Source organism: Vicugna pacos, chromosome 22, assembly GCF_048564905.1.
Source record: "Vicugna pacos chromosome 22, VicPac4, whole genome shotgun sequence".
NCBI lineage: Eukaryota > Metazoa > Chordata > Mammalia > Artiodactyla > Camelidae > Vicugna > Vicugna pacos.
Genome location: NC_133008.1, coordinates 29664883 through 29692007, shown reverse-complemented (window position 1 = coordinate 29692007; position 27125 = coordinate 29664883). Strand labels below are relative to the sequence as shown.

At 58.4% G+C, this 27125-nt stretch overlaps 1 protein-coding gene across 6 annotated transcripts in view; it reads right to left on the bottom strand.

Moving 5' to 3' along the window:
- The window catches only part of DPP9 (dipeptidyl peptidase 9), a 37596-nt gene that overhangs the window by 6808 nt on the left and 3663 nt on the right, over positions 1 to 27125 (bottom strand). For 5 of the 6 annotated variants that reach the window (XM_072947921.1, XM_072947915.1, XM_072947917.1 and 2 more), the window contains 15 exons: positions 23428 to 23681; positions 18079 to 18191; positions 16911 to 17084; positions 16665 to 16833; positions 15806 to 15919; positions 12606 to 12734; positions 11489 to 11550; positions 9803 to 9903; positions 9040 to 9217; positions 8661 to 8823; positions 6619 to 6698; positions 3864 to 4016; positions 3307 to 3442; positions 1220 to 1365; positions 93 to 239 (listed from right to left, as the gene is read on the bottom strand). In XM_072947921.1, the coding sequence (XP_072804022.1) occupies positions 93 to 239; positions 1220 to 1365; positions 3307 to 3442; positions 3864 to 4016; positions 6619 to 6698; positions 8661 to 8823; positions 9040 to 9217; positions 9803 to 9903; positions 11489 to 11550; positions 12606 to 12734; positions 15806 to 15919; positions 16665 to 16833; positions 16911 to 17084; positions 18079 to 18191; positions 23428 to 23681 (2119 nt within the window). Of the gene's footprint in view, positions 1 to 92; positions 240 to 1219; positions 1366 to 3306; positions 3443 to 3863; positions 4017 to 6618; positions 6699 to 8660; positions 8824 to 9039; positions 9218 to 9802; positions 9904 to 11488; positions 11551 to 12605; positions 12735 to 15805; positions 15920 to 16664; positions 16834 to 16910; positions 17085 to 18078; positions 18192 to 23427; positions 23682 to 25599; positions 25934 to 27125 lie in introns of those variants that run through there. The other variant, XM_072947920.1, reaches the window with a different exon arrangement.

The following is a 27125-nucleotide window of genomic DNA, read 5'->3' as shown; positions in this document are numbered from 1 at the left end:
GCCAGGGCCGTCCTTGAGGAAGGTGCTTTGGGCCGCCCCCAAACCCCAGATCTCCCTTCACCACCCGGGAAAGGGCTGGGAAGAGCCATTACCATTTGGTTTTTCAGGGCCCCTTCAAACCGAAGCCCTCGCTGACATGAGCCCCTGCCATCGATCACGACCACGGCGTAGCCCAGAGACGCCAGAGTGTTGAGCCGCAAATACTTGATTCCTTTGAAGGAGTTATTCACCAGCTGCACCTGCGGGCAGAGGCGAGGAGAGATGAGTGGCGAGGGGTCCAGTGTCAGACGCCGGGCTGGACGGGATGGATGGGCTAGATGCCAGCAGGGCAGGGGTTGGGGGTCTTCTAGCCTAAATAAGGGGCCTGTACTTTATCGTGGAGGCTGTGGACGGAAGGCCTGGAAGGACTCTGGACGTGGGGGGAGTGGAAGGTCAGGCGGGGGCCCACCGTACATCAGACCTTGTGCTTGGGACGTGCTACGGAGAGGAAGGCCCAGTTAGGTTCCCTTCTCAGACGGCGCCTCTGCCCCAGGCCCTCCCTGAAATTGCTCCCTTAGTTTTTCAGCCATATTCTGCCTCTTTTATGCCCTTCAGTTCTCTCTAAAAACAGACAAGAAAACTGACAATGGAGGGCGCCAGGCTGTCACTGTTGGGCAGTTGTGCCCTGAATGACTTGATTTATACTAACTCCTGACTTGGGCACTGTTAATGTTCAGGCACTGTTATCATCTTCTGGGGGTGGGGGAGGGACATCCCGGTCACTGTAGGGCGTTGACAACATCCCTGGATGTTGCTTCTACCCACTCCATGCCAGGAGTGTCCCCCACCCCAGCTGTGACAACTAGGAATGTCCCCAGACATCACCAAGTGTCACCTAGGGACAGACTACCCCCAGCTGAGAACCACTGTCTTAGATGGACCTGCGTGCCAATCTGCCTGCCTCGCCCCGTCCCTTTCTCAGAGAACTGGCCTCAGGGCCTTTGGCCACTTCTGTCAGCAGCTTGATGAGAGGGGTCACTGCCCTGGGCAGGTGGCCCCGCCACATACCTGGGGTTTAGAGGGGCTCCCCAGAGGGACAAGGGAGTATTGGCAGGTGAAGAGGGAGGAGACGGCTGTGCAGGAGGGTGGGGTGTGCGGAGACCCAGAGACAGGAGAGCGAGGGGCCCCCGGAGTCCTGGCTGGGGATGGGGGAGGGTGTGGGGAGCAGGGCCGCGCCCACCTGCGGGCCTCCGTACACAAACAGGACAGTGGGGTGCTTCTTCCCCGGCTGCACGGCGTGTGGCTTGTAGATCATGCCGTAGAGCCGCACGTCCGCCCGTGTGTGGAAGTGGAAGATTTCCGGGGGCACATAATCCGGAGGGCAGCCTGTGGAGACAGAGGTGCTGTGGCTGCAAGGGCCAGAGAGGGCCGAGGCTGGCCCAGGAATCCCAGTTCCAGGCGGGGCCCACGTCTGGTTGACACCCACGCTCCCCTAGCCTCAGAGGGTGGACATGAAGTGCCCCGTCCTGTGCTTCCCAATGATTAAAATCAGAACCTGAGGGCCGGAAACGAGCCTGCACCCTACGAGCCTGCTCGGGCCAGGCTGTGGTCTGGCCAGGACCATCTCCAGGGCTCCCTGGCGCCTGCTGACCTCCAACGGAGGTGACAACAACTCTGGGATTTGAGGAAGGACCAGTTTCACTGGGGCCTTCTCTCTGATTTTTATGGTTGCCTTTATTTTTGCAAAGCAACACTGGTTTTCCAATCACAATGGTGAGGAGAACTCTCTATTTAAGATAAGCTTATTTAGGTAAACAGGGTGTCGATTTAAAAGGAAAACAAGTAAATAGCGATGTAGGTCAGGGGTCTGTAAAAGGTCAGGTAGTAAATATTTTCGGGTTTATGTGCAGAAGAGACATTCTGTGTCTCTGGGTTGTAAACACAGTTGTCCCTCGGTATCCTTGGAGGACTGGTTCCAGGGCGCCCCTCAGCTACCCAAATCCGTGATACTCCAGCCCCTCGTGTTAAACAGCATAGCATCTGCGTATGACCTACACACATCCTTCCTCATGCTTTAAGGCATCTCTAGGTCCCTTACGATACCTGATAAATGGAAATGCTGTGTAAGGAGCTGTAAACACAGCACAAGTGCTAGCTAGGCAGCTGCGGTGAACAACAATTCAAGTTCTGCTTTTTGGAACTTTGGAACTTATTTTCCATCTGTGGGCAGCTGAATCCACGGATGGAAGCCCGTGGGTATAGGGGACTGAGTGTGCTCCCCTTCGCTGCTGCAGCCCTGAAACAGCCAGATAATGATGCCTAAACGCCTGGTCGTGGCCCTCATGGCCTGTGTGGCTCGGGGGGCCAGTCTGCCAGCTTCTCACAGAGGTGGTCCGCAAGCCCGGCAAGACTGGCGTTTCGGAGAAGTGGTGCACCTGCCTCACGCCCAGGGCTGGGCCCTCGGGCTCCCACCGTCCCCTTTGCTGTGCTGGGTGCCTTGGCAAGACCCCGCCTTCCCTCGGTTTTCTCATCTGTGAAGCCAGGGCCAGAGTTCCTGCCCCATCGCCCGCGGCGACGCGGGGAGAGGTGCAGGCTGAGCTGTTACATGGAGGAGGCTGCTCATCAACTTAGGTTCCAGAGGGCAACGATCTAACAAAATGCTTACCAGCCCATGAAACTCCCCGCAAACTCCAGGGATTCCTGTTTCCTACAATGTTCTGGAAATGCACAAGTGGCAGGGCTGGGGTCAGGGAAGGGCATCCTTTTTAGTGACTCCCACGAGCTGGGCACTCTGCGGGGCATCTGGCTTACAGCCTGTGGACTGCCGTTGGACTGGTCCGTAGATAAGGGAACACTTAAGGGAGATGAACTGAATTGCCTTCGGTTCTGCAGCCGGAATCGGAGCCTGGGGACGCCCGAGCAGAGTCCTGGGCAAACTGACAAGCTGCCTCTCGCTTCCCAAGGCCCGTCTCGACTGACCCCAGGCTCCTTCCACCAACAAAGGCTTTGGAATGTCTGCTCTGCACAGGCACCCTTGGAGACAGCTGCCCCAAGGATGAGGATGGCCCGTGTAGGGACCCCGTCTGTCTGGCACAGTTGCCTCCTGCACTTTGTACGTGCTCAGTCCTTAACAGCGGCACAGAAACGAGAGACGGTCTCAAGGGGCGGGGCCCACAGGACTCGGGGCCATGGTCACACCGGACCAGCTCCCGGGGCTCCCGGCCACTTACTGCCTGGAGCTCGCCCCATAGCCCCGGCTCCCTGTGTAGCTACCGGGGCCGCGCAGGCAAGGACTTGGTCGAGGGCCCAGGGTCTGGGGCTACTCACTGGCCGCCTCCATCATGCTGGCCCAGAACCGCGGCTGCTTGTGTAGAGGGTCGTCGTCGGGCCCGCTCAGCTTGTAGACGTGCACGCAGGGTGGCGTGCCCACGCTGCTGTAGTGGCTGACAAACATGTCGAAGTTCTGTGGGCGGGACAGGGCGCTGAGACTGCGGTGTGCCCCCCACAAGCCCCCTGGCTTTGGCTTCTTTGCCCCTTACCCGCCAACCTCCCACCACTTATCATCTTTACCCTGTGTGGTGTGGCCCCTCGCCTGCCCCTCAGAACTCAGCCCATGGTGGGTGGCTGCTGTGCCCCCCCCTCCATTTTGCAGATAAGCAAACTGAGGTAAGAGGAACCTGTCCCCTGGACAGGGCCCCCAGGCTGGTGACTGGTCAAACCCAGACCTGCCTGATGCTACAGCCTGCCCATCTTGTTGGTTCTTCGGTCAGCAAACTGCCACCAGATGCTTGCCCAGGATGGGGGAGGCCCTGTGTTCATGTTCTAGCATGCTGTCTGATGTTCTGGGAACGTTCCAAGGGAGAGCGCGTCGCGGAAGTGCCCACCTGGCTCATGGAGCAGCTGTGGGAGAAGCCGGGCGTGGTGAGGCGCACGATCTCGCCGGCCGTCTCGTAGCTGACCACATAGAGGTGGTGCTCCAGGGGCGTGTCCTTCGTGCCTTGGAAGTACACCAGCTTCGTCTCCTCATTGACCCAGATCTGTGGGGGCACAGGGGCTCCTGGTGACACGGCTTCCTGGGCCTCCCTCCCCAGCCCCAGGGAGGGCCCAGCATTCAGTAGACAGGGGGCCCATTCTCCTCACACTGGTTTCAGCCTGCCAGCTGGAGAACTGTCTGGGAGATTTCTCGGGCCCCATGGGGCAGGAGCAGACTCCGATATGGCTGAGTTAACCACGTGTCCCCTTGGAATCAGAACTCCAAGCCCGGACAGCTCCTTCTGGGAGTGCCCAGAGCTGCAGGTGGGGGCTGAGGGCGCAGTGCTGGGACAGAGGCTGAGGGAGGGGCTATCCTGGACCACCGGCCCTGGTCCCCAGTGGGGACAACCCACTCCTCTGACCCAGGTGTTGGGGGTTAAGAAGTGGCAACTCCCTGCCCCACCCATTTCCTGGGGGACAGCCCATCAGACCCTAGCATGAGAAGCAGGAAAGAACCTTGCTCTGGGGACAGGAACAGGCACTGCCTTTCTGGGGCTGCCCATGCAGTGTGGAGGCAAAACACCAAAAAGGCACATCCCCTGAATCAGCAATTAGGCCCCCGGGAATTGCTCCTGGGGTCTTCACCCCAGAGGTAAATTCAAAATGGAGACATAAAGATGCTCAAAGTACTCCGAAGACTAAAGAGAGGTGACACCCTGAATGTCCAAAAGACAGTCTGGAACCGTAATTACGGCACAATTCTCTGTGGCCACATAAAACCGTGTTGTCTAGAAAACCCTACAGAATCCTCTCAGATAACAAGTTTCCTCTGGAGACGTGTGCAGACGGGAAGGGTGTGCAGCGACTTCCTGCCGCGGTCGCCTCTGAGGAGGGGAGGTGACAGGGGTCTGGGTGAGGACGTAAGGGGATTATTCAGAACAGTTCAGTTTTTACAGCAAACACTGATCTGTTCGTTGTCACTGTTCTTTTAAAATAAATGCAGGTTTTCTAGAAATAAAGAATGTCATTGGAAAACCCCCAAACCATAGGTAGTTACGGGCTGGTTTTGTCATAAGGACCCTGTGAGAAGATGCGGGGACGGGACGGAGGTGCTCCAGGCCGAGGATCCACAGAGGCCTGGGATCGGCAGGTCGCTCACTCAGCCGGCACAGCCCAGATACAGCCCGAGGCTGAGGGCAGGGATGGCAGACAGCACTCTTTCCCTTCTGAATTCTTAAAATGCTACTCTTTTTTTAAAATTTCTGAGTCAAAAGGTAAGGCGTGCAAAGGGTAAAACTTTCATGATAAAGATTTTAATACTGTCCTGTGTCTGCCAGATGCTATGCTGTGGGCTTCAAGTTAAAGGAGGGTCCTGACCTGGGGCCATCCTGGCCCCTGGAGGACATCTGGCAGCCTCTGGGCACATCAGTGGCTGTCACACCTGGGGTGGGGCAGGGAGGCTACTGCACACCCATGGTGCCCTACCTGGCCCCGAGACTCCACAGCGCCGAGGAGGAGGTGCTGTGGAGGTGAGCGGACCGGAGCTACCTGACGCTCCCGTTCCACAGGTGAGGAGGCTGAGTCTTAGTGCCCAGCTAGCGAGGGGCAGGGCCGAGCTCTGAGCACAACGGGGCCTCCAGCAAGATTCTACCACACAGAGGGACTGAGGAGGGACAGGCATGGTTACCTGCAGCCCCTGGCCCCAGCGGGGCCACGTCTGGCCCCCTTGTTCGCTCGCCATCTCCCGCCACGGGGGCAGCACTGTGATGCACACTCGTGTGAGAACGCCTCGAGTGTGCCCGGTGGTGGCCTCGTGAGGCCCACCCCTAGAACTGGGGCTTCCAGCTCAGATGAGACGTGGGGTGACTCTGTAATAGATGCCACCTCTGTGCCCCGGAAAGGCCAAGCCATCCTGCCTGGCCACGCTGGCCCAGGATGCCCGGGCCCCTGCTCTCAGCAGCACCGGCAGCACAGGCCCCCACTTCTGGACTATAAGGGGGCTGACATCTCCTCCTGGTCACTTGGATGGTTTAGTTCTTTATGTCTAAGTCTCTGGTCCAGGAGGCCTTTATGCTGGGGTGAGGTAGGGAGCCAGGCTGTCTGATTAAAGAGTCTCTATAAAACCTGGAATTTTGTAGACCTGGACCCTGGAGAGAGACTGGTCAGAGGCAAAGCCTCGCCGTGTTTCTGTGATGGAGCACCTGCACTGGGGAGTGGAAGGCACGCCTCTCAGCCCTACAGCCACATCTTTTGTTCCTGAACCTCCCAGGACAGGCATGGGGCTGGGCCCTGGTTGGAAGCTAAGGGTCAGCTCCATGGTGGGCACCACCAGTGTCCCACAAAGTGCTGTCCTGGGAACAGGCAGTTTCACGGAACGGAAGGAAGCTAAGTGAACGCTGCAGGCAGCACTGAGAATGGGTGCCCCCTCCACCCTCCAATGAGATCCAACCTCCAGTGCTCAGACCCAGGGTCTCCAGCGGGTCGGAAGGACAGCCTCTGTGGCCCTCTGCATGCTGCTCGTTGATGGCGACAGAGCAGGAGGGGGGTGCTGGGGGCGCCGAGAGGGGCTGAGAAGCCACAGGCATGTGGGGTCTGGAGAGGGCAGGAGCGCGTGTGCATTGGTCTGTGCACATGAGCGTGTACAAGCGTTCACGGAGGCTCTGGTACCTTGGAGCCGTGCCTCGCCAAAACCTCCCATTCACCACTGGTCAGTGCGATCTCCTCCTTGATGGGGCATTTAAATTCATCTGGAAGAAAGGAAAAGAGGTGAAGGGGGCCTGGGAAGCTGTGATGGGGACTCAAAGCACGGAGACCAAATTCCACGAGATCAACTCACCACGGAGCCCAGGCTGCCTGTGCCAGGTGGCAGATGGGAGAGGGGACAGACTGGGTCCCAGGCACAGTACAGGGTGGGGACCCGCCACACTGTGGCCCAGGGAGCGAGGTTCCTGCTCCGTGGATGGCAGGCCTGGCATTTCCCCAGAAAAACCAGGGATCTGCATTTTTATCAGAAGCACCCAATCTTAGAACCCTGCACAGGCCAAACTGTTACCTTCCAGGCCTTGGAGCTGTGACCACTTAGGACACGCTGGGATATGGGAACCAGATCCTGGCTAAAACGTGGGGGCTAAGGAAAGGCTCAGCTGAGTTACAGTAGAGGGGCAGATCTTGCTTTTGAATTTTTACCAGGTAATACAAAACGTTTACGTATTAAAAATGACTGAGACAGTTTACGAGCAGTGGCTAAAAATTTTTTTCTACCCTCTCCAGTCTAAAGCAAACTACTGTCTGCGGTTGTCACGACTGGCAAGCTCCGGGCATCAAGCCGGTAGGGGCAGGGAGGCTGCTCCACACCCCTCAGTGCCCAGTGACCCGGCCCTGATGTCAACAGCGCCAGTGAGGAGACCCTGCTCCAAGCCCAAGAGCCCTGGCTTAGCCCTCAGACCACACCCTTCCCGACCAGCCTGTCCTGAGGCTGAGATGCCACTGGTGTGTGAGGAAGCCCATGCTCCCGCCACGGATCCACCCTGCTTCCCGGACCTGCACGGACCATTTCCCCCTATCGGGCGCTTCAACCTGAACACGTCCAAAAGCCAACTCAAGGGTTCTCTCCTAAACCATTTCAGAGTCTTTCCATCTCAGGCTGGACCTCCAAAACCTTCTAGACGTCCACGCCTTCCCTCTGTCTCCGACCCCAGCTCAATCCACCAGCAGACTGCATTCAAAGTAAATCCAGAATCCCATCCACCTGGGTCAGCTCAGCCCTACTGCTGGACCCCAAGCCTCGTCACCTCTCCACACCCCTCAGGACTCATTTTAAACCAATGTAAGGTCAATGTTTTTAAAAGCCCAAGTCCTCCCTGTGGCCCACAAGGCCCAGAACCACCTGGCCGTCCCCTCCTGCCCTCAACTCCTCCCTCTCTCCCCCTCGCTCAGTCTGCTCCAGACACACGGGCCCCCTCACTGTCCCTCCAACACGCCGAGCCCAGTCCTGCCGCAGGGCCTTGGCATGTGCTGTGCCCTCTGTCTAGAGCGCTCTGTGTGGCTGCCTCCACCCCCTCCCCCAGGTCTCTGCTTCATGGCACATTATCCAGGGACGTGGTCCTGGCCTCCTGTTCCAGAAGGAAGGCCCCCTGCTCCCCACCTCTTATCTATTTTCCCTTGCGCCACGCTTGTCACGTCCAAAACAGCACCTTTCACTGTTTTTGGATGACTGCCTGCGTCCCCCACTAGAGCAGAGATTTTCATTTTCCTCTTTCTACAGTGGCAGCCCCTTCACCTAGGGCCGGCCAGCTTTCCCTACAAAGAGCCAGACAACAGATACTCCCAGATCTGGGAGACATAGCTCCGGGAGACACAGCTCCTGTCATGACCACTCAACTCTGCTGTCGAGGCGTGAACACGGCCACAGACAATACGCAAATGCATGGGCATGACTGTGTGCCAATAAAAACTCATTTACAAAAATAGGCGGTAGGCCTCGGTGTGCAAAGGGCCTGGCACGTAGTAGGTGCTCAAAAAATACCGCTGACTGAATAAACTAGAGCTGTGAAAGGCACTGGGCAAGGCTCGCCTCTTATTCATCAGCGCCCACTCCCACTGGGGCGTGCGGGCTTGGGGCGAGGCCGGTGAACAAACAGTGCAGAGCCGCCAGCCGCTGAACCCCAGGCGGCTGGCTGGTGAGCAAGGTGTTAGCCAGGCTCGCTCACCTTCCCTGGGGCTGAAGGGCTGGGTCCAGTCATAGCCATGGGGCTTCAAGACAGCGGTGACCTTGTACAAGTGGCAGAAGCCGGTCTTGCACTCATTGGCACGGATGAAGCAGAGTTCGTCCTCTCCCTCTGCTTGGGGGAAGGGATAGAAGATGTCGTGAACCTGTCCAGGCAGAGAGAGAGGACTGTCAAAAGGCAACGGGAGGAGGAGGGGGACTCAGAAACTCGGGCCGCGTCCGTTCAAGGAAGGGGAGGCTCCAACAGCCTGGCGTGGAGGGCGAACCCCACGGACCCCACCCCCAAGCTGGCTTCTCTATCTCGCCAGCCCCTGCCCCACTGAGGACCTGGGGGTGGGGACGTGGGATACCCTAGCCCTTACGTTGATCCACACGTCAGTGGCCTCCTCGTAGACAACGTGCGGCTGGACGTCCCGGGGCACCGCTCTGGCGAAGGCGGCCCGCTGCTCCTCACTCTCGGTGGTGGGGACGAACAGGGCCGGGGGCAGGAGGACAAGCTGGAGCCGCTGCTGAGGCCGGTCCAGGAACATGGCCCAGGCGCTGGGAGGGCAACGTGAGAGAGGGCCGGGGCCTCAGTGGCCAGCGGAGGTGAGCCGGGCACTGACTCAGCGTGGGGGCGGAACAACTAAGACCCCACCTGAGGAGCACTGCAGGGACGCAGAATCTGGCCAGAGCCCGTGGGCTGCCAAAGGCCCCGAGCCTCAGCTTGGGCGGCCTCTGCTCTCGGGAATGCGGCCAGTGGGGCCAGATGGCCGCTCCGTGGGACACAGTTTCTTTCACAACTCAACCTTGCCCCTGTCGTGCGAGCGGCCACAGATGATGTGAAAATAAACTGCGTGTGGCCATGGGCCAGAGGCTTATTTATGGATGCTGAAATGTGGATTTCCTATCAGTTTCACATGTGACAAAATCTTCTTCACCTTTGGATACCTCCCCCAACACATCACTTACAAACATAAGGCCGTTCTTGGCTCGTGGGCAGTATAGCAATTGGCAGCAGCCTATTTGGCCCCCGGGCCAGATTTGGGGCCCTGGTTTAGGGCCGTTTGCCCCTGATCTGGGCAGAAGGGCTAGCAAGTGACTGCAAAGGGACACCCGCCTTCTCTCTGTGATGGAGACACTCACTATTTGCCGTCCCGGGTCCAGCCGGCCCGGGCGATGTACTCCACCTTCGGGAAGAGCGTCCGGAAGGGCTGCACCAGCTCCTTCTCTTGCGTGGACACGATCTAAAGGGAGGGCAGACTCCGGTCATGGTCTGGCCTGGCTATGTGTGCCCAGGAGGATGGGCCACCGTGTTGCCCCAAAATCGATAGGTTGGGGTCCTGACTCCCGGTACCTCAGAATGGGGCCTTACGTGGAACCTGGGTGGTGGCAGACATAATTAGTTACAGTGAGGTCATACCAGTGTCAGGGGCCCCAGTCCAACAGGCCGGTGTCCTTATGGAAAGGGGGAAATGTGGACACAGGCCGCATATGGGCAGACAACATCTTTAAAGACACAAGGAGAAAGTGGCCATCTACAAGTCAAGGAGAGGCCTGGAACAGGGTCCTCCCTTAAGGCCTCAGGAGGAACCAGCCCTGTCGACACCTTGATTTCAGACTTTCAGCCTCCAGAACTGGGAGACAGTAAACTTTGGTGGCTTAAGCCTCCCAGGGTACTTTGTTAAGACAGCCTGCTGGCGGGAACCACGGTTGTGGTCTGGGCTGTCACTGGAGAGCCAGGTGGCCCTGGGTGAGACACAGCCTCAAGGCTGCAGCTTCCTGGAGGTGAGTGGGCCAGCGGGGCATCTCCTCTGGAGGGTGGACAGCAGGAAGGCAGGCAGGGCCTCAGTGTGTCCCCGCAGCCCCAGGCTTGCCACCGCCCCATGTTCCCCAGCTGCCTGTTCAGTGGGCAAAACCCATGCCCACCGCAGGACCCTGCTCATTTGACAGGGCCAGGAAGAACCATTTACAACAGCTGGCGGGGGCTCAGCAAGGCCACTTAATGGCAGATCCCTGTCAAATCTGCCAGAATGCTGACTGGTCGAGAGTGGAGAAGGGTTCGGTTAGGGCCCGATCAGGCCACAACCAAAAACCAACCCCTGAAATCATGAAGGTAAATGTACTTTATCTCATGCTTTTTTTCTGAAATGTTACACAAGAAGCTGGTTTGGCAAAAATACGCAGGGGCTTCCCCGGCTCTTCGACGTGCTCCAAGCTCTGCCGTGAGGGGTGTTTCATCCCCATGTGGGGCTGGGCATCCCCACTGCCCTCCTCCGCACAGCCTCCTTTGCCCTCTTGGCTGTGGGTCTGGAGGAACACAAGCCGGTGTGATGAGGACCCTTGTCCTTGGTGCTGACTAGGTGACAGAGAGAAGAATCTAGAACACTGATGGGCCCAGGGCAGTGATCCGTGAGGAGCTGCCCAACGCGGGGGCGGGGGAGCGGCCTGGCCTGAGGCCAGGGTCCCCCAGGCCACTGCCCCCAGAGCTCTCTGTTCTGGAAGGCCTGCAAGCCACCAACCTCCTGGGGAGTCCAACCCCTGTGGGACTTCTGGGGCAGCTTACTCGAGGGCAGCCCCTCCCTGTGCCTCGGGGCCATGTGGAGGCAGGTGAGGCCGGGCTCAGGGTGATCGGCAGCGAGCCTGGCCTGGAAGCTGGGGCTCCGCCAGGCAGTGCCCCTTTGAGCTCAGTTGGCCAAGAGAAGTACCTGCCCCAGCATGAGGGCGGGTGGCCTGCTGACGCTGCCCAGCTGTCCACCTGTCCCCCATCACAGACGCCTGCCCTCCTTTCCTTGTCCAGAAGCTTCTCCTGGGCGTCCCGGACACTCTTACCTTGCCCTGACTGTCGGTCTGGAACTCGGCCAGTTTCAAGGCAATCTTGGGATTCTTGCTGCCTGCAGAGACGAAAGCAAGGTGGCCCTGGCAGGTGTTGCCAAGAGGGCTGAGGGCAGGGCGGGGGTGGGGGTGGCGCTGGGTGTCCACAGGTCTCTCTGTAAGTCTGTCACCCTCTCTGGCCCTGGCACAAAGTCCCTTAGGCAGGACTTTCTGACTTTGGCCCCGGACCTTGTTCCCAGCAGTGATGTGGCCACATCTTTGCTGTTTAAGAACACAGGTCAGATCTGTGTGTGGGGAGAGACAGACACAAGGAAGATGCCTCCCTGCCTCCAGAGAGCTTGAAAGCTGGCTGCAAAAACAGCGCACACTCATAATAAAACCACCAGGGACAGACAAAGGTGGCCCGTGTCCCAGCGACACAGCCGGTCCTCAGCTGTCAAGAGGCAGGTGGTCTACGGGCTGGAGCAACCAAGACACACTTTCCAGAGGTGGGACTCGGTCCAGGCTCGGTATTTCTAAGACAAATCTCAGCTGTGGCCCCCGTGGCTGTCACACCCCAACAGGGAACATCTCTGAGCCTCCGCTCCCTCATCTCTTGAACAGGGAAAGGGAGACGCCTGGTGTCCCCATCCACACCCGGGGCTGAAGCAGCGCTTGGAGGGCTCGGCCTCGCGTGGCCCGTGGTCGGCAAGAGCGAGTCTCTCACGTGCTTCCTTGAGGTCTCGATGATGCTACATCTGGCCAACACTCAGGGTTTTTAAATGATTTGAGTGACATTTGAGAATTGGGAGACTCTTGGGTCAGTCTGGATTTCCGGCTTCTCTTGAGAAATGGGGCAAACTCGAGTCTGTATTCTCACAAGGCAGTGAGTGTCTGACACGCCCCAGGAGAGCCATCCCACCCACCGCCGGCTCCTACTGTCTCCTGGGCCATGAGGCAGGATGTCGGTCACCACTGATCATGGCACCGGCCCTGCTCTTGTTCCCGAGCCCAGTCTGCTTCTCTGGGTCCGTCCCTGCTTGGGTCCTGTGCGCCCATCCTGGTTGGTGCCCGACCATGTTCTACGAGGCTCTAGACCATTGCCCAGCCGCCCACACCTGTCCTGGGCCCTCACCTGTCCTGGGGTACCGGTAGGAGTCTGTCTTCCTTTCTTCTAGCGCAGGAGAGGGCACGTGAATGATCTCAACTTCGGACTCATCGACTTCCTCGTATAGGATCCGCAGAGTCTTGCAGCCTTCGGAACCTGGGTGGGGGCAGGGGAGGCTGCTGAGGGCACCAGGCGTCCCTGCTGTCCCCCCAGCCCCGCTGCACACACAGGGACCCTGCTCTGTCACGGCGGGGCCCAGACAAGAGCGAGCCCTGGGGCTGAAACCCCGGCTCTGGTGTGTCCTAGACCTTAAGTCAGCTCCATTTCCTCCTGGGGCCCTAGCTTCCTTCCCTGCACAGTGGGAGCAAGAACTGATCTCTTCCCAGCACAAAACGGCAAGGCAGGCGGCCTCATGGGGAGTTATGGGCTAAGTGCATCCCCACCGAATTCTGACGTTCAAGCCCTAAGCCCCGGACCTTGCAACGGGACCGCCTTCGGAGATGGGGCCTTAACGAGGTGATTTGGTTAAAGGGGGCCCTGAGGGTGGGCCCTGATCCAGTGTGACAGGTGTTCCTGTTGGAAGAGACTGGGACCCAGACACACACAGAGAAGAGACCCCGTGGAAACGTGGGGAGAAGCTGAGGAGAGAGGCCTCAGGACAACCAGCCCTGCCCACACCTCCCACTCCGACACCCAGCCTCCAGACGTGAGGCAGTAAATGTCTGTCGTTTGAGTTGACTCGTTTGTGGGACTTGGTTACGGCTGCCTGAGTGGACCAGCAGCTGGGGCGTGGCTCAAGGATGGCAGTGACGGCTGTCCTGAAAAGTAAGCGAATCTCCAGGAGCTGATGCTCAGCAAGGAGCGTGGGGACTGGCAATGCCGACGGCAGTGGACGTGGCCCGGGGCAGGTTCCTCAACCTGCCTTTCCCTCCTCGGCTGCCGAAAAGGGTCCCCAGCTGCTTCCTGGACCCCACCTGGCTCACTGCACATAGACCAATGACAGCCCCTGACCACAGCCACGCCCACCCTGCCTACAGGTGGCTGTCTCCACCCCTGCCCAAGGGGCACTGGAGGCCTGCAGGGCTGAGGGTGGGCAGAGGCCCGTGGTTAGGGAGCGCAGTGCTGTCAGCACCCAGGGCTTCTGTGCCCGTCCACTGGCCCCGAATCATTCTGGGGCCCTGAGCTCCTCAGCCAGGAAAGACCCTGTCGGGCTGCCATGGTCCCTGCAGCCCCACAGCGCACAGCATGAGGGGGGCTGCAGCAAAAGGGGTGAGCACCTCCTTGGCGGCAGATTTGGGGGCTCTCAGGGGCTCTGAGCTACTGCGGAAGAGCAGAGTGAGAAACTGACGTCATCCAGGCCAGTGGTTCTCAACCAGGGGTTCTGTACCCTGGGGGATGGTGGCAATGTTTGGAGACATCTGTGATTGTCACACTGAGTCACCACAACCCCCCACAGAGAATGATGTGGCCTCAGTGTCCGCACGGCCAAGAAGAGACCTTGTTTTCCACACCAGGAAGTCGAAGGGTGGGATGGTCACCTGCTTCCGGCAGGCAGAGTCACCAGCTGAGGGATCTGATCCAGGACCCCGACTCCTGACCTGGAGCCCCTTTCCCCAGAGACACGGACCACGGGGCTCACACGGCGCTGCAGTGGTTTAAGACCCTGGCCCAGATGGAGCAGCATGCGGCATCCTCCCCAGGAACCTGCCGCTCCCACCAGGTGCCAGCAGCCCTTAGACGCCTCTGATGCCACGACTCATCCTCCTCCTGGGCGCCGGATGGAATGTACGGCTGGCTTCTCTCCATCGCATGACTGTAATGCCTAGCTTCTACTTACTGTAGGACTGTGAAGTTTTCTTCTCAAATCAGTTTTAGGAAAAGGCACGCTGATGTAAAGGCAGAAGTGAACAGCAGATGACGGGGCACTCGGCTGCGATGGTGGACACTCAGTGGCCTGTGCCCAGGATCCTGGCTTTCATAGCCACATGCCCCACTGTCACATACGGAGGCGCTGAGGCCAGGCAGAGCTCCAGCAGAGGGGGCCTGGCCCACGGCCGTGTCCCAGGGAGGGAGCTCATGTGAACAAGGGGGCCTCAGTTCACGTGGGCTCGCGTGGTGGAGGATCTCATGCTACCCACACACCCCGGGAACCCTCCCCAAACCCCGTGCTCGGGAAACAGACTTTGCTTGACTGAGTAGGGGAGGGGAGACGACACCCCTGCTGTACGCACAGGGCAGAAAACAGATACAGAGGGGCCTGCTAATCTGGTTTCTTTCATAACTTGTGGACAAAACCCAACAAGATGTAAGATGCATGAAGCCTCAGCTCACTTCTCCGACAGCTGGGAATGTTCTCCACGGCAAGATTTTCGACACTTGGCACTGAGGACACTGGGGGATGGACTGTCCTCTATGGGGGTCCATCCTGGGCACTGCGGGGCGTGGAGCAGCCTCCCCGGCCCCACCCCCTCAATGCCAGGAGCACCCCAGTCATGACAAGCACAGACGTCCCCAGACACCACCGCCCAGTGTCCCCTGGGGGCAGAGCACCCCTGGTCGAGAACCATTGATGCACCTGCAGGCGGTCGCCAGGGCAAATGCATGAAGATCTCAGCACAGTACAAAGCAAGAATGTAACCCCAAGGTGGAAACAACCGAAGCGTCCACCGGTGTGGACTAGCTAAATAAACTGTGGGACATCCCCACCCGCAGGACGTCCACAATTAAAGGGTCCTCCATGTGCTGCCCGCAGGGCACCGAATGTCTGTGTTGCCCCAGAATTCAAATGTTAGATTCTACCCGCAATGTGATGGGTTAGAGGTGGGGCCTCTGGGAGGTGATTAGGTCATGAGGGCGGAGCCCAGGTGAAGTGGATTAGTGTCCTTATAAAGGGGCCCCAGCGAGCTCCTCGCCCTTCACCAGGTGAGGACAGGGTGATAAGACATCATGTCTGAACCTAGAAGAGGCCCTCCCCAGGCACCGAATCCGCCTTGGTCTTGGACTTCCAGCCTCCACACAGAGAGAAATAAATGTCTGCTGTTTACAAGCCACCCTGGCTGTGGCACTGTCACAGCAGCCTGAGAGGACTGAGACACAGGTGTTGACAGGAAGGTTGCTGAGGTTTATTTTAAGTGAAATGAGCAAAGAGCAGACAAGCACGTAGACTGTGACTCTGGTAATGAAAGAAGTGTGTGCAGACTAGTTTTTAAAAACAGAAAGGCACCTACCCTCCCAGGAGGCTGTGGGACACCACCAGTAGCCAGTGAAGCGGTCAAATTCTTCCTGGATGACGAAGGTGGCTACGCCCGCAGATCTGGGGTCGTCGAGGACACTGGACAAGCCTGGAGGGGGAGAGAGCCGGCTGAGAGATGAAGAGTCTGGCCTCGAGCAGCGCTTCTTCCCTTGCACGGCTGACATCAGCCCAGACTGCTCTGTGGGGGGCCGGCCTGGGCCGGCCTGTAGGGTGTGCAGCACCACCCCTGGCCTCCACCCCTTGATGCCAGGGGTGCCCTCATCCAGCTGCGACAACTGAGAATGTCTCTGGGCATGACCATTGTCCAAGTTGCCCCAAGAAGCTTAGGTTTGGAGAGGGTGCTGGAGCCCAGGGGCAGGCTGGGAGGCTGGGATTGGGGTCTCAGGCCATGACTGGCGCATTTCTGCAGACACTTGTAGAAGGGTGATGACACTTCTGGAGAGCAGGGGCCTGTGGGAGAACCTAGGTCAGGTGAGTTCTGAGCTCAGCTCGAGGAGTCGGGTAGGTGAGCGGAGGCAGGAGGGGTGGAGGTGAGCAGAGGCACAGAACGACATCTGGCGGGGAGGCCAGGCCACTGCAGCCAGGCCAATCCACACAGAGGAAGATCACAGTCCAGGCAGCTGGGCTCTCTGTGAGGCCAGAGGAGGGATAAGGGAGGGTGGCCTGTGAGATCAGGGTTCTGGAAGGTGCCTGGTGGTCTGGCAGGAAGTGCGGTGGCGGACCGGGGCCTTTCCATAAGCTGGCAGGGTGGCTGTGATGGCCATGCACAAGAAGCACTGGCCGGGCCCGGCCGACACCACCCCCAGGTGCAGGCCCGTCCAGCCCGGCCTCACCTCTGTGGCAGAAAGTGAGCCGCCGCTCCTCGCCTGTCTCGATATTGGCCACCCACAGGTCACTGCTGTTGATGAAGGAGAAGAAGGCAGGGTCGGCGGGGCAGATCTTGGGGTCCATCCGGGGCCCGGAACACTGGGTCTTGATTTCCAGGGGCTTCATGGGGGACACCTGGGGATAGAGAGGTCTGGCTCAGGGGGGCAGGATGCCACTGCCCGCCCTGTCCCCCGCCAGCGAGCGCAGCTCACCATGAAGCCGTTCTTGCCCCCGTCCCGACAGTGGAAGAGGCTGTTGCTGGCCTGGAAGAGGAAGAGGCCGCTCTCACTGTGGAAGTCATAGGAGGTGATGCCGAAGACGCCCAAGCGCTTCCGCTCCCGCAGGAGCTCCTCTTCCCGGGAGTAGACCCCGTGGTGGGGCGTGGCCTGCAGATATGGGGACACCAGTGTCAGCAGCCAGAGGCCCTGGGACTCTTGGCACAGACCCTCCAGCCTGGGCATTGTTGGGAGGAACCCATCTGACTTTGGTCCAGGAGAATGTTCTGATGAGCAGAGCTGTGCCCAGAGAACAGGTGGCAGAGCCCCCACCACAGTGGCCAGACAGGGCCCTCACCTGGTGGCTGCAAGGGTGACCAGTGGCCTGGGGTTGTTGGGCTCACCTGGAGCTCCTCCCCTGTCCCCACTGCCATCCTACAGACCCCCTCCCTCCCGTTCTGATCACAATCCCTTCCTGTGAGAGACTTTCAGCCGAACCCACCCAACAGCACGCGCTCCTACTCTCTGCGTGGGTAGGAGCGGGGGAAATTCAGGACCACATGACCACCCGTACGCTTGATCTTGGGTGGGGCGGGCAGTAAGCCACGGTGGACACCATGCAGCTGCCCGGGGGTAATTCTGAAGATATATGGAAATGCAGAGGAACATTAAAGGAAACAACTTGGCTTCGCGACTGTCCGGAGCAGGGGACAGGGACAGGGGACAGGCAAAAGTGAGAGCAGCGGCATGGGCCCTCCCCCAGAGCCCCTCCCCCCGCATACTGTCGCGTTATATTTATGAACATAGTCAGTGCAAAAGACACTCCCACCCCTCACCAGCCAGCTCCTCCCTGGGAGTGAGGAGACTGGATAACATTCATTAGCAGCTAAATTTCTATTAAAGGTTCTTAGCCCAAGTTACTTCCATGCCTTCGATGAGGCATTTAAAGGGAAGAGGTGCTTTTGATGCAAGCTGTCATCACCAGCCCAGCATTGGGGTTTGGGTGTGAACTGAGGGAGTGGGAAGGGCGGGCCTCCATGCAGGGCTGGGTACTCATCTCAGCAGCACAGGTGTTAATGGGGCATCAGGCTGGGGCCCCTCGGGGGCAGGGCCCACAAAAGCCGCGTGTCCCGCCTGCGGGCAGGGCCCGACACGTGCAGCTCACCTGGAAGTGATCCAGCATCTGCTTCCAGGACAGGAGCAGCAGGGCCTCCTTCCGGACCTTCCTGGGGATCTCGGAGTAGAGCAGGGAGTTCTCTCGGCTGCCATAGGGCATCCCTGGGGGGAAGAGATGAAAGCCGGAATGGACGAGGGTCTCGGGTGGGGCTCCCCGCGTGGGCCCAGCTGATTCCTCCTGCTTCTGCAGCGCCTGGCAGCACACCCCTCCCCACAGAAGCTGTGGCCCCCGGGTGTGCACACGGCAGCAGGTGCAGTAGGGGCTTCCACCTTGGAGATGTTAGTGCTGATCATCTCATCGCCCGAGCTCCTGAAGAAACAGCGCACAAGGGGACAAAAAGTGGGAAGTAGGTGACCCCCACCTCGCCATAGGCTGGGCTCCGGTCAAATGTCCTGTTCGATTAAGGGCTTTTGCAAAGGCTAGGAATTAATCTAGGATCAGAGTAAGGGCAAAGCCATGGCCAGGGATCGGGAAATGTGTATCCAATCCAGCACCTCCCTCCTCGGCACTGCTGACACCAGGCCGGTCCTCCTCTGTGGGGCTGTCCTGGGCACTGGGGGGTGCAGAGCAGCCTCCCTGCCCCACCCACCGGATGCCAGGAGCCCCCCCTAAGTCATGCCAACCACAGACATTCCCAGACATCGTCCAGTGTCCCCTGGCGGGGGAGGGGGCAGGATCACCTTGACTGAGAACCACTGACCTAGTCTAACCTTATCTGTGAACTATAATAGCTGCCTATTGAGGCTCGCATGCAGACTAAGTGAGGTAGGAAGTATAAAGCACTCAGCACGAATGGTGGCAAATAAAATAAGGGCATGTCCTCCAACTGGCAGTGTCTTCGCCTCCGTGGGTGACGGTATGACTGCTGTTAACAAAGTTCACGGTGGGGGCAGCATGGCTCTCTAGGGAAGCCTGGGGGTCCCCGCTCTCTGGGCAAAGAGGCAGGGGCCCGGGCAGGGCTCCTCAGCAACAGGCAGGATGCTCTGCAGTGGTCCAGGAGTGTGCCATGAGTGGCTAGGTCCCTCTGACTCCTTTCAATCTGAAGTTTTCCAGGAGGAAGATTCGGCTTGGCGCTGGTCTCTTTTCAGAGACTGACCTCCCCATACACACCCTCACTTTTTATATATATATTTTTTGTCCATCTATTTTATTTTTATTTTTTAATTTTAAAAAAACTTGGGGGGGAGGACGTAATTAGGTTTGTTTTATTTTAATGGAGGTACTGGGGATTGAACCCAGGACTTCATGTTTGTTACACACAGGCTCTATGGCTGACCTCTCCCCTGCCTGCTGCTGTGGGAGAACAGGTGGGCCCCAAGCTCAGAGCCTCTGGAGCCAGAAGGAGCTTAAATGTACCTGTCCCACTGCAGTTACCACTATGGGCAGCTTCTCAGTATGTCAAGCAACCTGGGTTTTCCACTTGTGACAAAGTTTGCATGTCAAGTATAGTCAGTAAAAGAGAGCGTTTAAAGAAAAATATTAGGTTAATGAGGTGCATTTCAGGAAAATGCAAAGCTAACTTAGACTTGCAAGTGAGAATCATCCACAATTAGCTTTCTAAGGAGCCTTTAAGCTGTCACAGCCGGGCTCACTCACAGCTGGAGGCTCAGACGTGCCGCCGCCTTCCCTCCCAAGTTCACAAGACAAGTGGGGATGAGAATCATGTGGCGTGTGGCTCCATTTGTGTGAAATGTCCAGAACAGGCAAGTCCAGAGACAGGAAGGGCATGAGTGGCTGCCAGGGGCAGGGGGAGGGGGGCGGGGAGTGACTGCTGAGGGGCACGGGGTTTCTTTCTGGGCTGATGGAAGAGCTCTAGAATTAAGACTGCAGTGATGGTTGCACAATACTGTGAGTATACCCCAAACCACTGAGCTGTCCACCTTTAAAAAAGGGAATTTTGTGGGATGTGAAATACACCTCAATTAAAAAAAACAAAACAAAATAAAACCAGAATCCAGGGCCGGCGTGGAAGGCCGGGAGGGAGCAGGTGGCCATTCTCAATCGAGTGCCACATGCTCTGGCCAGCCTCTGTCTGCAGGCTCTCTGGGAGAGCCAGAGCCTTCCAAACAGGAAGTTAATGGTACAGCCTTGCCAAGGACACTGGAGCCACCTCCCCTCCCCACCAGTTAATAAGCAGTGACATGAAATGGCCCAACCCGGCACATTCCCTGGAGGACCTGTCCCCGCACCTGTGACAGCGGTGGTCGGTGCACGAGGCGAGGGTCTGAGACGGCTGACCACAGCCGCTGATTTCCACCGTCACAGTCCTTCCTGTGCCTTCTCTTACCAGCTTCACCCCTCCCTGGGGACAGCACCCCACCCCAAAGCCCACCAGTGTGGCAGGTAGCCCCAGACTGTGCAAAGACCACGTGGCCTTGGTGACGGGCTGGCAGGGCACGTGACCCTGGACCTGGACACAGGACATGAGGACACAAAAGGCCTTGCTTTCCCCTCAAGGGACTTCCAGTGCTGCCTGCACCTGCGCCCTCCACCACCGGACACAGGACACCCACCTGCAGCGGGGAGGAGCTGACTGGCTCATAGCAGCCAAGCCCCGGAACCTGAGCCCGTCTTACAGGGGCAGAAGCAGGCACGTTCCCTTCTCTGCTCCATCCCACCTGCACTGGGCTCCCAAAGAGCCTCCCTGGAGGACGTGACTGGTAAGGCTGGGCCCCTCTCAGGCAGCATGTTTAGAGCAGCTGGCTCGGCATTGCTCTGGGCTCTCTTTCCCTTTAACCCATCAATGTCTCTGGCTGCCTGCCTTCCCCTGCGCTGGGCTAGTGCACACTATTATAAATATGCGGAGGCTCCGGGGAGTCCAGCCCAAGGAACATGGATGTGAGGTGAGGTCAAGGGTACCCCAAGGGTGCTCAGTGACACAGACCAGATCAGCTCAGCCAGCCCTAGTCTGGAGCTGCCCCCTACACTGGGTGGGCCCTCAGCCTCCTCTGGAGTGCAGAGTCCACCCACCCCAGGCCCAGACATGCGCACAGGCTGCAGCTGACTGGACGTGGGGCTGTCCCTCTCCCAGAAATTCAGAGGAAGCTGGTCTGCTTCTGCTGGTGGCCAGAACCTGAGACGTGCAACCCTAGGAGCGTGGCAGTGGAGGGCAGGTAGGCAGTGAGGGTGGATCCGTGGAGAGAAATACCCGAAGGCAGATGCCTGGGCTCTACACGGCTCAGGCTTGTCAGAGCCCCGTCATAGGTCTTGAGGGGTCCCTGATGCACCTGTGTCCTTACTATGAAGGGCCCCTGGAGGCAAAGTAGCTTGGAGCATTTCCATCCCTTTCAGCAGCTCTGTGGTTTGGCTTCACAAGGGCTCCCGAAGATGCCCGTGTCCTAATCCCTGGACCCTGTTACCTTCCTGGCAAAAGGGCCTTTGTATATGGCATTAAACTGAAGAGCCTGAGCTGGGGAGATTAGCCTGGATTATCCAGGTGGGCCCTAAATGTAATTAAGTGCATTGTAAGAGGGAGGCAGGGAGATTTCAGACACACAGAAGAGGAGGCGGCGACATGACCATGGAGGCAAAGACTGCAGTGATGGAGCCACAAGCCAAGGCCTGCCAGTGGCCACCAGAAGCTGGAAGAGGCAAATGGATTCTTCCCTAGAGCCCCCGGAAGAAGTCTGGCCCTGCTGACACCTTCATTTCCACCCACAGAAACTGATTCCAGACTTCTGGCCTCCAGAACTGAGAGAGAATAAATGTCGGATGTTTTAAGCCCCTAAATTGGGGGTCACTTGCTGCAGTAGCAGCCCCAGAAAACTCAGACAAGTACCTTGACCTGGATGGCCACCTGAGCTTGAGTGAGTGAGGGGCCCAAGAGAGACTGTTCTTGGAGACAGGGCTCAGGGGCCACAGAAACATGGCGGGGAGAAAGGCAATGGCTCACCACAGTCCCATAGTCTTGGCCACTCAGAGTAGTAACAGCCAGCTCTCCCCTGGAGAAATGAAACCTGAGGCACGTCCTAATCTCTCCTGGGCTAGAGCTGGCAAACTTTTTCCCATAAGGGGCCAGACAGTATTTTTGGCTTTGCGGACCACGTGACCCCGCTCAGAAACAGCCATAGATGGTCTGTAAACCAATGGGTGTGGCCGTGCCCCAGTAAAACTAATTTCTAAAAACAGACAGCTGTCACTGGCCGACCCTCCTAGACCATTCCTTTCTCTGACTGTGGTTGCCAAAGCGTCGTCTGGTTTCCACATGGGCCTCCATGGGGACTGCCTGCATTGGACCATGGGGAAGGGAGAGCCATCTGGCCTCCATTGTGGTCACTGTCGAGGTCCCTCTGTGGGGTCAGTCTCTGGCAGAGGAGGACCTTCACTCGTTCTCTGGCCTCATATTCACTCTGATACTGACTGAGGGCTGACCAGGTGCAGGCAGAGGAGACCCAGAGGATGACCCGGCCCTGCATGTGCAGTGCCAGAGCCAAACACCTGCTTTGGGTCAACAATCACGTGCCAGGCTGCTTACAGAGGAACATGCCTGGCACCGCTCCTTCCTGCCGCGGGAGACCTTCAGCCAACAGTCATTTGCTCAACAGATAATATTTGCCGTCCATCTACCAGGAGCCAGGCCGCGGGCAGGCACGAGGCCTAACCTGAGCCCCGGAGGCCCTCACACAGTCCAGCAGGGAACACAAATGCGTTAGTAACTGCCGATGGCGCAGAAAGTGCCGCTCACGAGGCACATACCCAAGAGCAGAAGTGATTAGCAATTAGCGTGCTTATCCAGGTATCTAGGGCGGGGAGAGCAAACCAGCCGGCCGTGGTCAGCCCCGCGGTTATGCAAGCACGCCACCTTTCCCTGAGCCTCAGGTTTTTTTTTTTTCAATTCTCAGGATCCTTCTTAAACACACCACTTGATTCTTCTTAGCCGACAAGCATCTACCGGAGTTGCTTTCGACTCCCACTAGGGGGAAGCCGCGTTGTTCACTGGCCAGGCCTGACCCAGCCCAGGTGGCCTGGAAGCAACTCAGGGGTGAGTCCAGCTGATGGGTACTGGAAACAATCTCAGGGCCCCGGCCCACACCCCGGGCCCGAGCCACAGCACTGCTGCCACACAGATGGGGCAGGTCTGCCCTCTGAGCTGCCCACCTACACACCTGACCCTCCTGGGGGACTCGCACCCTGGCCTTCACTGTAAACAGATGTCATCCATGGGTGGCAGCATCTCATACATTTGGCGGTTTGTCCAGGGCCGGGCCCATCTATCTGGATCTTCTAACTAATTGGACCAGCTGGCCTCTGGAGGCTGGAGGACTAAGTAACAGCCGCCCCAGAAACACTGCCCTGCCTGAGGGCAGCCTGGGGGGTGCGAGGGAGCTGGGGGCTTACCTAGGTAGTAGAGGCGGTGGGAGTGGGGGCCCGACTCATCCGTCTTCTGCACGAACTGGAAGTCGTGTGGAGCCTTGTTGACGATCAGGCCCGAGTTCTTGCGGCTGCCGTGGATGATGCTGCGAAGCCCGTCCCACGAGTGCTTCTGCACCTGGAAGCGGGAGGCAGGGTCCTCCATCTCGACCGCGTCGCCCCGGTCAGACGTCGGTGCCCCGGTGGCCATCCTCTCCGCCCCCTCAGAATTCAGTGAGAAGCTACAAGGAGGAAGGGATGGGCGGGAAGATGATGAGAAGGGGGGCGGTGCCCCCTATCGGACACTCTGGTTCCTCCAGCAGAGCCCCACTCCGTGCAGCTGTCCCCGTCCCAAGTATTTCTCAAATTGTTCCACTTCTTTTCAACCACGAGCCCTAACATCCAAGCCAGCATCACCTCTCGGCTGAAGGACTATAACCATCTCCCAACTCAACTATATATCCATTGCAAATCAGACCCCATGGCTTAAAACCCTTCCTTGGTTTTCCACAGCCCTTACAGTAAAAGCCAGCGCTTACCCAGCCTCCTGTGCTTTCTGTCCTAATCTCTACTGGGCCCTCAAACCTCACCCCTCTTCATCACGAAGGCCCCAGGCAAACTGACCTTTTCTCAGCTCCTCAAATAAGCCAGACTTCTTCCCACCCCCGGGCCTTTGCATGTGCTGTCTTGTCTGCCTGGAACACTTTTTTCCCCCTCTTTACTGGACTAACTTCTAATCAGATCTCAGCTTAAATACACCTCGGGTCCTTAGATGACCATCTGGACCAAAAGCTGTCTTTCTATTCATCTTCACAAGCCACCTGGTTGCCCCACCCTCATAGCAGTGGTTGTCACAGTGGTTGGTCACGGATCCCTGCCTGTCTCCCTCGCATCTGTCCCGTTCACGGCAGTGTCCCTACAGCCCCACAGGGGCCCGGGCCACAGAATGACTGCCTCTCATTAAGCCCGCTAGGAGACACACTCACTCACACACAAAGAACTGAGCATAAATGGGTCAGCAAACCTCATTACCCGTGCCATCAGCTTGCTGTCCAGCAGGGGCACCACCTGTGTCTCACCAGAGGTGCTCAGAGACCCAGGCAGACACCTGCTGGCTCTCTGAGAACTCCAGGGGAGAGGATGGCCCACCCTTCCCCAGAGGCCAGCCCACTTTCTCCTCCCACCCTGGGGTGGCTGCGGCTGTGCAATGGCTCCCGCCCCTGCCCTCCCCGTACCCACCTTGCTGCTGAGCACACTTCTTGACTGGACTGGCCTGGCCAGGCAAATATTTGTTTTAGGGAAATCTAAACACGGCCACAGTGACCCGGTTTCAGAAGAGCCAGGGTCATCTGGTGAGGCAGGAGAGAGGCCAGCAAATGTGAGTGGGCCAGCCTCGCCTTCCTGTCAGGGCACCAAATGGCTTAAGCCCTCCCTGGACACTGGGATTCTTTGTCCTCCAGGATTAGTGGCTCTACGGGCCCAAGTCCGCATCCCCTTGTCAGAAGGGGCGGTGTGGCAGTACTGGCGGGACAGTGGGGGCCAAGGGACAGCTTTAGGATAGAGCTGATGTTCCCCCTTCCCGTGGGAGCCTTAAGACTCCTAGAAGGTTTTGCCCCTGGCTGATACCAGCCCCCATAGAGTGACCACCACGGGACAAAGGACCCCTGCCCATTTTGAGAGACAAGGGGAGAGACACAAGGAGGTACCCATGGCCTGTGAGCATCTAATGTGGGCTGATTTTCAGAGTCCCTTTCCAGCTCGGCCCCCTGCTCAGTTCTCCCTGACCTGGCCTGGCTTGTGGGGACAGGGGTCTGGGCCACGGCAAGCCTGCGTGTCCTGCCCCCCGCCACGAGAAGCAGTCACTTCAGCTTCTCCCACAGTGGCTCTGAAGACACAGACCACAGGCCGCTGGAGCCTCCAGGCCCTCGGCTCACACAGGGCGGGTCCCAGCCTGCTGCAGCGCTGCGGTTCACCTCTGGGGCGGCAGGGGCCATCGTCCCAGAAAACCAAGAGCCAGGAGCTCCTCTAACCAGCCGAGCCCCGCCCCACCCCACCAGCTCTGCCGCCACAATTTAAGCCTCGCTCACAGGAGAAAAACAGAATGTGGCCTCCAGGTCTCCCGGGGGCCCCCTAAGCTGAGAGCCCGGCAGAAGCACTCACAAAGTCTCTGGCTTGTTTCCATGGCAGAGAACAGTGAAAATGATCTTGCCTGCGATCAGCACAGAGAGCCCAAGAAGCAAAAACACGGTCCAGAAGGTGAGCCACGAAATGAAACATTGGGAGAAGCTTCTAGGAATCTTCGTGATGTGGCCGAGCAGCCTGAGCTCCCAGACAGGTTATGGTGAGCTGCCAGACCCTGGCCCTCCCCTCGCCTCTCTCCTCTCCAGCGCCACAGAGAGGCTCAGAGAGAGGGACAGGGGAACGAAATGCAGCCCTTAGGAAGCAAGCCTGTGCTGGCCCGGGCTCATCCAGCACCAGCCGCGGCTCGGCTTCCTGAGTCAAGAGTTTACACAGCTTGGGAAATGAAAGCGGATTCCAAGCCACTTAAGCCAGGTCCACCTACACTTTTCTTCTGCCAATCGGCAGGATGCCTCGCAGCCCGTGACGCTACCAGCACCCAGCTCAGGACCCTCTCCTCCCCCCGTGCACGCCCGATGGGATTCTGCGGTGCTCTGTCTCAAGAGCTGGGACCACCCGCCCATAGTGACACCTGCTAGTGACCCAGGAGGGGCAGGCCATGAGGCAAGCAGGTGGAAGGCAAGAAGAACTGCGGATTCTCAGCACCGGCTGCAGGTCTGGGGGAGTTTGGGCCCATGGAGTGATAATGCAGGAGGGCAGGGAGGAGGCGCCGGCCAAGGCGAGGTGAGGGGCGGCGGGGGGGGGGGCCCACCATGCTCCCGAGATGCCTCAGACTGGCCCTCAGGGAACCTGCCATGTTCCTGCAGGTGGAGGTTCCCTGGAAACAGCAGGCCATCCTCTGTCCTACAGGGGCTGCCCCACCACCACCCAGGCACAAGGCTTTTCCAACCAGCCTCACACAGTCAGTTTGCACCCTGGCCCATGCCTACCAGAGACCTACAGCACCAGAGAAAAGAGACTTGGGAGCCCTATCACTAAGCAACCCCCGAATGCACAGGCACCTCCCATTTTCAGAGCCTGAATCTGGGAAACGAACGGCTGTGCTTAACATCAGCCCTGTCTTCCAGAACCATCTATGATTCCCCTCCTGCCTCCCTGATCACTTGCACCCACTAAAAGCAGATAAGCCTAAAATTATCTGAAAACTGAGACTGAGACAGGTTAACTCGGTGTGGGGCTCCTGTGGTCTCTTCTCCTGCCAGGCCTCACTCGTGGAATTTACAAGGTGCCTGGGCCTTGTCTGTGTAATTACATTTAACCCTCACTGCAACCTTGGAAAGTGCATTCTGGGCTGGTCCTCGTTTGGGAGACTGGAAAGTGGGTTCAAGGTCAAAGGGCCCCACCCAATGCCCCCCCACCCCGCCCCTGAGGAAGAGCAGGAGCCCAAGTCTGTTGGATCCAGAACCCACGTTCCAGACCACCCGAGCAGTGTCTCTCACCTGGAGCTAATCCTGTCCCCATGGGACACTGGGTGAGGTCTGGGGACATTTGTGGTTGCTATGACCGGGGTGGGGGTAGTGGGTGTGCCTGGCACCCAGGGGTGCTGC